Raw genomic sequence first — 12,359 nt, forward strand, 5'->3', positions numbered from 1 at the left:
ATACTTGGACTTGAGCCACAGTGCTTTGGGTCTATAATAATATTGATAATGTATTTATCATTTTAACTTGTTTGAAGCTCACAGAGCTACTTAAGGTTTATGCTGGTACAAACTTTCAAGTAGTTATCTTCACTGTCCAGGTTAACTTAAAATCCTTCTTGTTCTAAATTGATACCATTCACATGAAAGATAACCTGAAAGAATACTCATGTACCTTTTACGCCATATACTTTTATTACAATGTTTCAATCACATCATTTGTTGTGCTACCATTTTGGGATCAGACACACTTCGTTGGATCACCTTTTCCTAATGCTGTGGATTTTCCTATCCCAACTGCAGGCTTTTCCATTTCGTCAGCACCCTTGATAGCGATGAACTGTCCCGACGGTGGAGGCAGCTCCAGGCAGGCTGTACCGGGAACGGCCGGCTCGCCGGACACGCGTGGATGCAGGGCACAGCAATGCCGCTTTGGGTGTGCGGGCACAGCAATGCCGCTTTGGGTGTGCGGGCACAGCAATGCCGCTTTGGGTGTGCGGGCACAGCAATGCCCCTTTCGGTGTGCGGGCACAGCAATGCCGCTTTGGGTGTGCGTGGCACAGCAATGCCGCTTTGGGTGTGCGGGCACAGCAATGCCCCTTTCGGTGTGCGGGCACAGCAATGCCGCTTTGGGTGTGCGTGGCACAGCAATGCCGCTTTGGGTGTGCGGGCACAGCAATGCCCCTTTCGGTGTGCGGGCACAGCAATGCCCCTTTCGGTGTGCGGGGCACAGCAATGCCGCTTTGGGTGTGCGGGGCACAGCAATGCCGCTTTGGGTGTGCGGGCACAGCAATGCCCCTTTCGGTGTGCGGGGCACAGCAATGCCGCTTTGGGTGTGCGGGCACAGCAATGCCGCTTTCGGTGTGCGTGGCACAGCAATGCCGCTTTCGGTGTGCGGGCACAGCAATGCCGCTTTGGGTGTGCGGGCACAGCAATGCCCCTTTCGGTGTGCGGGCACAGCAATGCCCCTTTTGGTGTGCGGGGCACAGCAATGCCGCTTTGGGTGTGCGGGCACAGGAATGCCGCTTTCGGTGTGCGGGGCACAGGAATGCCGCTTTCGGTGTGCGGGGCACAGCAATGCCGCTTTGGGTGTGCGGGGCACAGGAATGCTGATTTCTGTGCTGGCAGTGCCCGTGAGACACAGCGCCTGTGGGGTCCCCGCTCAGGGCACATCCATGCCCCATCCTTCCCGTTCTTTCTGTACGCGTGCCCCCGACGGCAGCTGATGAGCAGGGGCTGGATACCCCCCGGCACCTCCCCCAAGCCAGGCTGAGGGCGAGAGGACCCTCTCGGCTGGGGGGCGGTCAGGAGGCGGTGCCGAGCCGCTGCCGGGAGCTCTCCCGGAGGCTGTCCCGGCTCTCCGCCATGCCTGGGCAGGATCCGCCTGCTCCGCGACCCGCGGCTGGGGGAGGGAAGGGGGAGAGGACGGGCGCCCGCCTCGCCTTTTCCGCCCCGGAGAGGAGCCCCCCAGCCTGAGGCGGGGCTCCAGTTTGCCTTCGCCGCTCCCTCTGCCCGGGACTCCCTTCGGCGAGCGGAGGGGCCTGGGCGGGGGCGGCTGCCCGCCCTGGAGGAGCCCTGTGCGGGGAGGGGCCGCGGCTGCCGCTTGGCTTGGCCCGGCCGGGGCACCACGTCAGCCGCCGGCAGCCGCGGGGGCCGCGGTGCGCGACCCCAAGTGACTGCAGCCCCCAGCGCGGTGCCGGGGCACGATGGGGCGGGCGGCCCTCGGGGGCGCAGCGCGGGCAGCTCCTCTTCTCTCCTCTCACGCCCACCGCGGCCCCCTCCCCCGCGAAGGGAGAAGCCGTCTGCCGAGCAGACGTGGCAAACAAGGCCGCCAGCTTTCCCTCGGCTGGGTGGGCGGGTGGCCGTCGCGAAGGGGAGCTGCGGGAATGCCCATCCTCCTCCTCCTCCTCCCTGCGCCCGGAGAGCCCCGCTCCGCCGGCCAGGAAGCTGCGGGCACGCCGGGCTCCCCTCGCACACACACACACACACACACACACACACACACACACTGCCCGAGCGGCCGCACAGCCGGGAGGGGACACGGACAGGGCTCTGCCCGCGCCCTGGACGGAGATGCTTCCCCAGAGAGAGCAAACAGCCGGGACGCGAACGCGGCTGCGGGCGGGCTGAGGGGCTGCCGGTGTCCCCGGCACCCGCTGTCCGCGGGGAAAGGCCAGGGGCGGGGGTCCGGAGTGACCGTGCTAGAGGGGTCGTGTTAGAGGGTCTGGGGATGCCTTTGGTTGCAGTGGGACTGCGGAGAGAGGTTGGTTGAGCTGGGATCCAGCCTCCTCCCGGCTCCCCGGCCGCTTCCCCGCGGGGCGGGAGGCGCCGCAGGCCCTGGACAGCTCCCGCTTTGAACGCCGTCGGGGCGCTGCCAGCCGCTGCCCGGCCAGGCTCCGGCCGCACTCCCAGAAAAGCGGGGCGAGAGGGGCGTGGGACGGCTGAGGGGAACAAAAAAAAAAAAAAAAAAAAAAAAAAAAAAAAAAGAAAGAAAAGGGGGAAAAAAAAAGAGAGACGACGAGTCAGATTTTCCTTCCGAAAGCCTCAGTGTCCACGTCCTCAAAGCATGGAACCAATTTAGCGTCGCCGCCCCCCCGGCGCTGCCGCTGCCAAGGCTGCTGCGGAGGGCTGGAGACACGGGGCACGTGATGGCCGGGGCGGCGCCGGGACCCTCCTGCGGTATAAGTAGGGCGGACCGGGGCTGGGTTAATTTAGCGTCCCTGGCAGCAGGTTTCTGCTAAGGTTGGAGTTACTCCTCGAGACTGTATGCCTGCGTCCCACAGGCGATAGCCAACCAACCGACTCGGCACCACAAGGAGTCTGCATGTCTTGCAACTAGACATGCTCAGCTTTGTGGATACACGGATTTGGTTGCTGCTCGCAGTAACTTCATACCTAGCAACAGGCCAACGTAAGTGCTTTCCGCTTGTTTGTGGCAGGGGTGGTGGCAGGGGTGGCTGTCCGGCTCTGCGCTCCGTGCTTTGTCCCGACGCCCGCCCCACTACGGCAGTCTGCGGGGAGTCGCTGCTTCCCAAACGATAGAAACCAGCTCAAAACTGCCACCTCCGTCCCAGATCAGACTCTAGATTCTTTCTTTCTCCCAGAAAAATATGGCACATGGCCAACGAGATCCCCCTCTGCGGGGGGGAGAAAAAAAAAAAAAAGAAAAAAAAAAAGAAAGAAAAAAAGTAAAAGAAAAGGGACCACCTCCTCTCCAGCCGGGCTTGTACCTAGAGGAAGACACAAACCTCCGGCGCAGATGCTGCGAGGAGATACAGATGCGGGCTGGGAGGAGAGTGCTTGCGGCGAGCGGAGGCACCCAGGCTGCACTTTAGTGAGGCTTGAGGCGCGCTTTCCGAAGCAGGGAGCGGGGGAGCGGCGGCTCATCCATCCGTCCCTCCGTCCCTCCATCCATCCGTCCATCCGTCCCTCCGTCCGTCCCTCGCTCCGCCGGCTCCGCGCGCGGGGCGCCCCCTGCGGGCCGCTTGGGGCAGCGCGGCGGGCGGAGCTGCCGCGGCCCGGGGGCTGCGGGGAGGGGAGGGAAGGAGCAGGGCTCCGCTCCAGTGCCAGAGGGGAGCGCGGCTCCCCGAGGGCGCAGCGCCGCTCTCCGCCTCTCGCTGGATGAGGATGTGGTGCCCCCTCACACACACACACAAACGCACACACACACCCCGCACACTGAGATGGGGGGGAAACGCACCCCGCCATTCGCGCGGAGGCGAAGCGCAGCCTCCCTGCAGGGCAGCGCCCTGTGAAGGGCCCCCCGAGCCCCGGGCCGCCTGGCTTTGACCCGGGTTTGGCCGCGTTCCAGGGCGGAGGAGGGAGAGAGCAGCCGTGCGCTGCCCGCTCCTGGCGCTGGGAACCCCCGGGGTGATGCGGGATGGTGGTGCCCCCCAGGGTGATGTCCCACGGGATGGTGTCCCACGGGATGGTGTCCCACGGGATGGTGTCCCGGGGGGGATGTCCCACGGGGTGATGTCTCCCGGGATGATGCTCCCCGGGTCGCCCTCGCCGGGCGGGGGGCAGCGGCGGGGCCGTTCTGAGGGACATTCTGAGGACATTCCCCCAACCCCGGTGACGGGAGGCAGCTGCCCCTTCGCAAAGGAGAGGGAGCGCTTCTTGTGGGGGGTTCTTGTGGGGGTCCCCGAACCGATCACCCCGCGCTTCCCGCAGGGAATTTGGGCAGGCACCGTTGTCACCGTCACCCGCGGGCAGTAATGGCTTTAGTTCTGTGTTGAGTTAGCACTGAGTTAGGCTGGCTCTGTGTACTGCCGCGGAATTCCAGTGCTTTCATCATTTCAGCACTGTTACCTTTTTCTGGAGTGCACGAATCATCCGAATTTAGTGTGTGTGGTCATGCGCTGCCAAAGTGACACGTTGTGGAAAAACATCCAACAACCTTTTAGTTAGTGGTGATGTTAAATTGCAGGCGTTCAAGGGTGATGTGAGACTCTTTTTGTAGGGTGAGTTTAGGTCAAAATAGATTTTTAAGTCCTTGAAATTAAGAAAATCAGAAAATTTGTTTCTCCAACTAATGAAAAAAGTGCATACTCACACTTAGCAGTGCATAACATACAGAGATGGTTATTTGCAATATATTGCAATATATTTGCTATGTTTAATAGCTTCAAACTGTTCCCTGCTACACAGTTTTACAGGGAAATGTGGAAAGAGATGGAAATGGATGTTTGGCTAGAACCTTTCCCCATAAAAAGTCGGATTGGACCATTTATCTGAAAATTTCAGATAACTCCTACAATATAGTATCTTCACATGTTCCAGTCTGCCTGGGTTTATTAATCTCTTGCATGAACACATATCTGGAAATACAGAGGTGTGGGGGGCTTCCAATGGAGGTATGTTGAACATATTTAGAGCAGGTTTATAGTTGATATCTGCCTTTTTACTGTATCAGCCATATTAGTTGTTTTGATTTAATTAGCAAGTCCATTTTGAATCTGAAATACATGGCAATTTCACCCTTGAGTTTTTCCAGTATAAGTTAATCATCTTAACAGGAAGAAATTACATTAGGAAAATGTTTATTGCATTAAGGAAATCAACTAAATTGCATTTTGCATTAAAAGCAGCAAATTTAATTTTAAATTGAAAGCAAGTTTAAAATTTAAAACTTGTAAAATATTTGAGTCCCTGCTCTAATTATCTCTTTTTTCCTTCCCCTTCTCTTTGCAGATGTGAATCAGGTCAGTATAAATTTTTTATCTAATATATAACACTCCAATTAACAGGCTAGGCTTCTCTTCTTGTGGCAGTGTTATTTTGTTACATTCATTCCCAAGATGGTAATGGGAAAGTGGTGATTAAATCCTGAAGGCACTGCCTGGAAAGGTACCCACCCCAATTTCACAAGTGGGATGGGCTTTTTAAGAGACTGCCTTCATAGGTGTGGAGAGCATGAGGAGAAAGTAACGGAGCAGAGCTCTTTGGACACTGTACCTGGCAGTTTGCATTGGATTTGACTCTACTTTAAAGCCAGTTTTACAGTCTAAGTTTCATTGCACAGTAGGATTATGAAAGAACTCAGGTGTGACTCTTTTTTAAATTCTAATATTTTAGGCTGTAATAGCTATAAGATTGTCAGTCTTCAACACAACATTTTAATTTAGTTACATGCATCTTTGCTGTATATAACCTAGCTTTCAAAGTAATTTTAAATCACAGGGCATAGTTAAATATATTGGAATGAGAAAAAGTATAATTATGTAAGAAAATAAGTCTAAGCATTATTTTAGTTCAAAATACTGGCAGAAATTGTAACTTCTTTTTTTAATTGTCTTCCTTATTTTTTCCAGCCACCTGCCGGGCGCAAGGTAAGCATTTTTCTTTTTCTTGGGTGGAAATAAAGATGATATCAGGTAGTCTTCAGCAGATTAATATTTTGTTGAATATTGAATGAAAAGAAAATTGGCTACTCTGCTTATTTTCAGTGTTGTCTGAAAACAGCATCTCAGTAGTGCTGAGATGAATAGGTAGGAAAAAAGGGAGAAATTATCAATGCAGCATTTTAACAGGGTAAATTCAAGTACTGAATCAAAGGTGCTTCACCTGTGAGCAGAACTAAACCTACCAAGACCTAAATGGCATCCAAGTGTCAATCTTATTTAAACAGAGTTCCTTTCTTTGTAAAGATTTATGTGGATTGAATGGTACAGCAATATCCATGTAGGTACAAAAAGCTAAATTGTTTAGATATTATTTCTAAAAGTCACTTTTGTAAAATTAGAAGTAGTTATTCAGTAGAAACAAACCCCAATTTTGCAAGCACTTCTGTGGTCTGTGCAGTGACACTTTTAACACACAGTAGTGTCAGTGGCTAATCTATTTCCCGTAGAATATTGTGGACAAAAATACACTGTCTGTGGAAAATAGCTGAATTTGCAGCCCTCTTTTCCTTTTTAATATACAGTAATTTTTCTTAATGTATCTGTTTCCCTGCATTGTCCTGGAAAATTTCCACAGTAACTCATTGAGTGTTATTTTCTTCCGGCAGGGCCCTAGAGGAGACAAAGGGCCACAGGGAGAAAGGGTAAGGAATTAGAGTGACATTTACTTGTGATCTTTGAATGGTAGTTGTTGGAAGACCATTTGGAAAAAACTAAGTTTAAGCATTCTGTGAGATCAAATGATTGTACCTGTAGAAGCTTGTATGTGCAATTTTATTTAACAAAGAAACCAAGTTACATATGTACCAAATCCAGCCTAATTATGGTCATTGTGCCTGAGCAGATATGGTTGAGATCACAGGGCAGCCTAGCTCTTCAAGTGATGATTTGAAAAGTGTTTTTCCAGCTGTTCACAGTGGAATTAACACATGGAAATGCAGACGGAAAAGTTGACATGTAATCTTTGAATAATATGGCATATGGGTTAGCTCTCTACATAAAACCCGAATAGACTAAGCCAGTTTTGAGGGTAATTCATTATCTGTGCCTCCAATGATGTTTTGAAAAAGCTCTTTTCTTGGCAGCTGGGCATTTGTTATCTACCTTCTGCTAGTAAAAGAGGATGTTACACCATAAAAGTAACCAAAGTAATAAGGACAGTTGAATAATTTGTAATGTTCATTCATATTGCTCATATCTGCTTTTCTGATTTGCTTCTGCATCATTGCTGCTTTTTGTAAAGTGGTGTTCTGAACTTCACATACTTATCTGGTTTGTGTGTAGTTATATGTATTTTTTTTCTATCATCTGAAAATGAAAATGCCATAGTACTGATGAGGGAGCTCTTAAAGATTTCTGAGATCATAGTGTGCTGACAAATGTAATGGAAACTATTAGGAAGACTATATCAGTGTGATCAGCTGGATATTTGCTTTAGGCTGCCACTAACTAAATTTGTTTAATGAAAAGAGATGCTTTCTTTGTTCTGAAGGCAACAAGCCTTATTTTGCTCCTTTAGAAATCCATTTATTATTGATTTCATTGAGTACTGAACTGGGTCCAAAAAACTCAACTAATTAAATACCTCACATCAATTGCCATGATGCCAAAACTTCACCAGCTTTGTGTACTGGGTATGAAAGAATGTAAGGACAAATGTTACTGGACTGAACAAAGGTAATTTCAACCGGTCATAAAAGAAGTTGTCACAGTGGTAGCAGATGGATGGTATAAAAAAATCTGTAAAAGAGCACTGCTAAACTTTAATTTGATTTGGAATTACACCAGTCAATTGTCTCTACTGATTAAAAAAGTGGCTTTGCATTTACTCTGGATCCATGGTAACTCACATCAGTAGAGCTGACCTTTCTAATCCTCAGCTGGTAAAACTTCAGGCTCTCACTATTAGCATCTGCTGGGCTGTGTGGGTCCACAAGGGTCACTTGGGGTTCCAGGTCTAAAGTTTGTCACCTAAGATGAATCTTACCAGTTTGGACGTTATGCTTTGGTAGTGTAAATCCAATATTGCCCCTGTAAATCTTTTCAAATACAAAGCTCCAGCACTTGTCCGATACAAGGTGTAGCAAGGTAACACAAAATCAGACTATATATTTTCTCAAGTTAAGCATTTATTTAAACTATTTATTGAAATGTATAGCACTGCTGTAGGGTGTGCCTGGTTGTTAGTGAAGTTACCACATCAGAGACTTCTTCAGCCACTTCCAATTTTCACCGTATAATTCTCTTTTTAACTCTAGGGTCCCCCAGGTCCACCAGGCAGGGATGGTGAAGATGGTCTACCAGGTCCTCCAGGGCCCCCTGGTCCTCCAGGTCTTGGCGGAGTAAGGCATCCAAACTTTCTATTACCAGAACTCCTAAGCTGTGCTTTGCAACCAAGATGGAATTTATATCTGCTGGAAAGCACTGTTGTTGAATTGAGGAGTGGAAGAAACATTCTTTTGCGAGCCATAAGAAATTGATGGCCCGGTTCCAATGAAACCCTCCTTGGAGCGTATATATTCCATGGAAAATTTGGATTCTCTATTCAACAGGGACTTAGGAAGAAGAGCAAATCAACCCTGTTATTTAGCATTAAATTTACACAGCAATAATGTCTATGGGTTAAGCATCAACTAAATGAAACCAGTGCCGTTAAGTAGAGGGGGAAAAGAAGCCTTTGGGGTTGGATTCAGGAGACAGCAAAGAAGATGACTCCTTAAGCTAAAAATCAATTAAAAGTGCTATAAAATTATTTTCCTTTGGAATTTTTTTTTATCTGTATTCATACTGCAGACCTGTAAATGGGCTGTGCTTGCACACTTTGTGCACCGATGTCCATCATGTACTCTCTGCAGAATGCTGAATTTAACTCTTTGCTTGACATTAGCTTCATAGGCAGCATGAAGCCATAGACAGTCTTGTACTGATCAAGTTTAGTAAGTCGTTTTGCATGGAAGAATACTCATTCTTATTTCAATACTTTATTTTGCTGGTTGCAAATATCAAACTGCTTTAATTGGTGTTTTAATTTAATTATGTTAATGAAACAAGCAAGAAAAGGGGATTTGATTGTGTTGTAGAGAATCTTTTCCTATTTTGATAAATATCAGAAATCCATTGCAGTGTGTCTGAGGCTGCATGCTCCTCAGATATTCCTGAAACTGAAGGCCCCACCTCATCCAATAGCTACTCAGGGCCAGTACATTAATTTTACTTATGCATATTTTTTCACTACTTTGCTTAACTTCCCTCACTGGAAATTAGGCAGAATAATTTGAGAGTTTCAAGAAAGTTCTCAATTTTAAATGAGCACTCAATTTACATTCCTAATTTTCTGTTCACACTATTGAATGCCTCTCTATCATGTCTGCAGAGATATTTAGGTTTGAAAGGGCCTTCCCAGTAAAATTAAGTCTTTTTGGAAACAAATAAATAGAAATGTATTTATAATAAGGCAGTATTTACTGAGTTATATGTATGCTGCTTTAACAAACCTCATAGCAAGTATAACAAATCAGATGACATTTAATATAGAATGTTGATTATAAATAGTTTTTAAAGTAGAGTTTTTAGAATTTTAATTTCAACCTTTTTATTATCTGCAGAACTTTGCTGCCCAGTATGATCCATCTAAAGCAGCAGATTTTGGCCCAGGACCTATGGTAGGTATATGACACATCACTTAATAACTCACATGAATAATGTGTTTGGGACTTTCCTTTAATTCAGCTGCATTAATGAAAAGCATAGCATTAAAATTAGTGGTTTGATCGTATATTGACTCAGACTGGAAACTGATCCTTTAATATAGGATGATGATAAGTGTTTTAAATAGTCTGAGGGCTTGAAATATGATCTTGTATCTATATACTTATCTTGAATATAACACTGCTGGATCTTGTGCTTTAACTCTGTTTGTTGACCACACTTTTATGAATCAATTAATCTCATGATCTGATGCTAGATAACACATTTACTTTGAGGTAGTACTACTTTACCCATACTGAGACAGAAGATTGTGTTTTAACTGTAAAGCTGCTCTCTAAAGCAGGCACAGGCCTAAAAAGTAACTCAGCATCTTGGCTCCAGTTGGTGATGATTTTTTCTCCATGGCTGTAAACTCTTTTGATACCCTTAGATTGCATAGGTTTTTTAGGAAATTGGCCACCACATTTGGTTCTCATCATCTGAATGTTAGTAATGTTGGTATTGTAAGGCTGTTCTGAGGAGGATTCTTTATAATTCACTGTATACTATATACAAATGGAATTTAGGGGTCTATTGCCACTCCATATGAATTTCTAACCCTTCCTTACATTAGCAAATATTTTCAGTATACATAGGTAGCAGAATATGGGTTAAATTCACCACACACTCTGATGTCACAGTGCATCTGATGGGTGAGCAGCAGGATGAAGAATGACCAGGATTATTCTGGGTCAAGTGCTTGCTTCTACTTCCAAAAACACTCAAATATTAAATGGACTTCAGAAAATACTTTGGCATCCATTTAGTTAAGAAATATAAAAATAGCCTTTAATCAAGTTCTGCCCTCAGTGTCTGACGATTAGTCAGAAAACATAGATGAGAATTTATCTGAAGTGTCACCATTTCTATACTCCAATTTTTGAGTCAGTTAGGTTCATTTGATAGAAACAGCAGTAGAATCTACCTATTGTGAGGAAGTTTTAAGTTTCACATATTTCTTTCAGAAATAATATGTAGAATTCAGGAAGGGGAAAGTAGTTACAGAATCTAATTTGAGAAGAAACTCACAGGGTTTATGCAGCACATTTGATTCAGATTGTCTAGGAACCATTCTTTTTCCTAGAATTACTGCATATTTTCATATCTACAACATTGCTTTAACTTCCATGAATAAATGCTTGTAATTAATGTGCATTTATTCCTCTTAATAAAAGGTTTTCAGTCTTATGGAAAACCTACATAAACCACTGAAAAGTTGGCATATGATTTTAATGTTGTAATGAGAAAATCTAAAAGATTTTCCAAGAAAGATTTATAACCAATTTAAAACATAATTATTTCTGTTGAAATGTTTCCTAAATAATTTGTTTGGACTATAGAAGTCCAAGTTAAAATTTCAATTTGCAAATTGTTTTCTTGCTTAATAAACCTTAAGATAACTGTTAAGAGAGTGCACCAGTCTATGGAAATTTCCTTTTTAGAAGTGATTTGTCTCACCCTGTGTTTTCAAGATTTATATAAATTGTAAATAATGTCAAGGAGAGTGTATTAGTGACTTCTTTTGCAAGTGATATGAAAAGAATTTAATCCACACCAGAAAACAATGAAATATTTAAATAGAAGTAGATAATTATTGGAAATAGATGTACACACAACATACAATATGTGTAAGAGCCTTTCATGATGTGCTATGACCCTCATCTTTAAACGCTTCTGCACAGGAAGAGTAGAGGGAAGAATTAAAAAAAGAATGAAGCAGTTCACTTTCTAACAGGCCAGAATAAGTTAAGAAGATGAATCCTGAAGCTCACAGCCATAATGGTACATTTCTAATCATCCCACTGGATTCTGTGCTGCTTTGTTGCCATTAGATGTTTGCACTTGGTCTGCCTGGGCAAATTCATGCAGAACTCTTAACTTCCTCTAATTTCATTAGAACATTGCACAATGGAGACTGTGATGCTAACCATGTTTTAGGAATGCTGGGAATTTTTGTCATAGATGAGTTTATATAATTGATGTTTTTAAAAAGATCTTGTGTTTTTCCTTCCCTAGGGTTTAATGGGACCCAGAGGCCCACCTGGAGCATCTGGACCCCCTGTGAGTACAGTCTTCTCTCTCCTACTGACATTGACATACCTGTAAAATTACAAATTATCTTGTTTGGAAACCAATAATATCTCCCTCATTTTCTAGGGTCCTCCTGGTTTCCAAGGTCTTCCTGGTGAGCCTGGTGAACCTGGTCAAACAGTAAGTACAGATCACACACAGACACTGCTGGCATTAGGAACAGCACCCCAAAGTAGGCTTGTAATGCTTAGGCCCATTCCTCCTACCCACATGCACTTCTCTGAATGTTTGGATACTCCTGCTTGATCCTGTTACAGAAACAGAGCTGAACTCAGATTCAGGCTCTCTCCATTTGGAATCATAAAGTGCAAAGTCAATTAGGCTCCAACTATGGCCCAACACGAATCAGAAAACAATGGGAAGATGTATATGAAGACTGATGCTTCAAGTAATTCTCAATCTGTTTTTGACAGGGTCCCCAGGGTCCTCGTGGTCCCCCTGGTCCTCCAGGAAAGGCTGGTGAAGATGTAAGTGGTTATTAAATGTTACTCATCTCTTTTGTGGTGGTGGTTCAGCCCTAACAACCAGATAATTGTTAAGCTAAGCATTCTATTGGCCATATTTTTTACATTGTTACAT

The 12,359-nt window shown here is 45.9% G+C and overlaps 1 protein-coding gene across 1 annotated transcript in view; it reads left to right on the forward strand.

Moving 5' to 3' along the window:
- The first annotated feature begins 2,766 nt into the window (after window positions 1-2,766).
- The window catches only part of COL1A2 (collagen type I alpha 2 chain), a 38,016-nt gene continuing 28,423 nt past the window's right edge, over window positions 2,767-12,359 (forward strand). Inside the window, exons 1-9 of the mRNA XM_059481192.1 lie at window positions 2,767-2,950; window positions 5,233-5,243; window positions 5,853-5,870; window positions 6,551-6,586; window positions 8,201-8,284; window positions 9,548-9,604; window positions 11,706-11,750; window positions 11,847-11,900; window positions 12,194-12,247. Coding sequence (XP_059337175.1) covers window positions 2,881-2,950; window positions 5,233-5,243; window positions 5,853-5,870; window positions 6,551-6,586; window positions 8,201-8,284; window positions 9,548-9,604; window positions 11,706-11,750; window positions 11,847-11,900; window positions 12,194-12,247 — 429 coding nt within the window. The 5' untranslated portion in view covers window positions 2,767-2,880. The remainder of the gene's footprint in view (window positions 2,951-5,232; window positions 5,244-5,852; window positions 5,871-6,550; window positions 6,587-8,200; window positions 8,285-9,547; window positions 9,605-11,705; window positions 11,751-11,846; window positions 11,901-12,193; window positions 12,248-12,359) is intronic.

This window comes from Ammospiza nelsoni, chromosome 1 (assembly GCF_027579445.1).
Source record: "Ammospiza nelsoni isolate bAmmNel1 chromosome 1, bAmmNel1.pri, whole genome shotgun sequence".
Lineage (NCBI taxonomy): Eukaryota > Metazoa > Chordata > Aves > Passeriformes > Passerellidae > Ammospiza > Ammospiza nelsoni.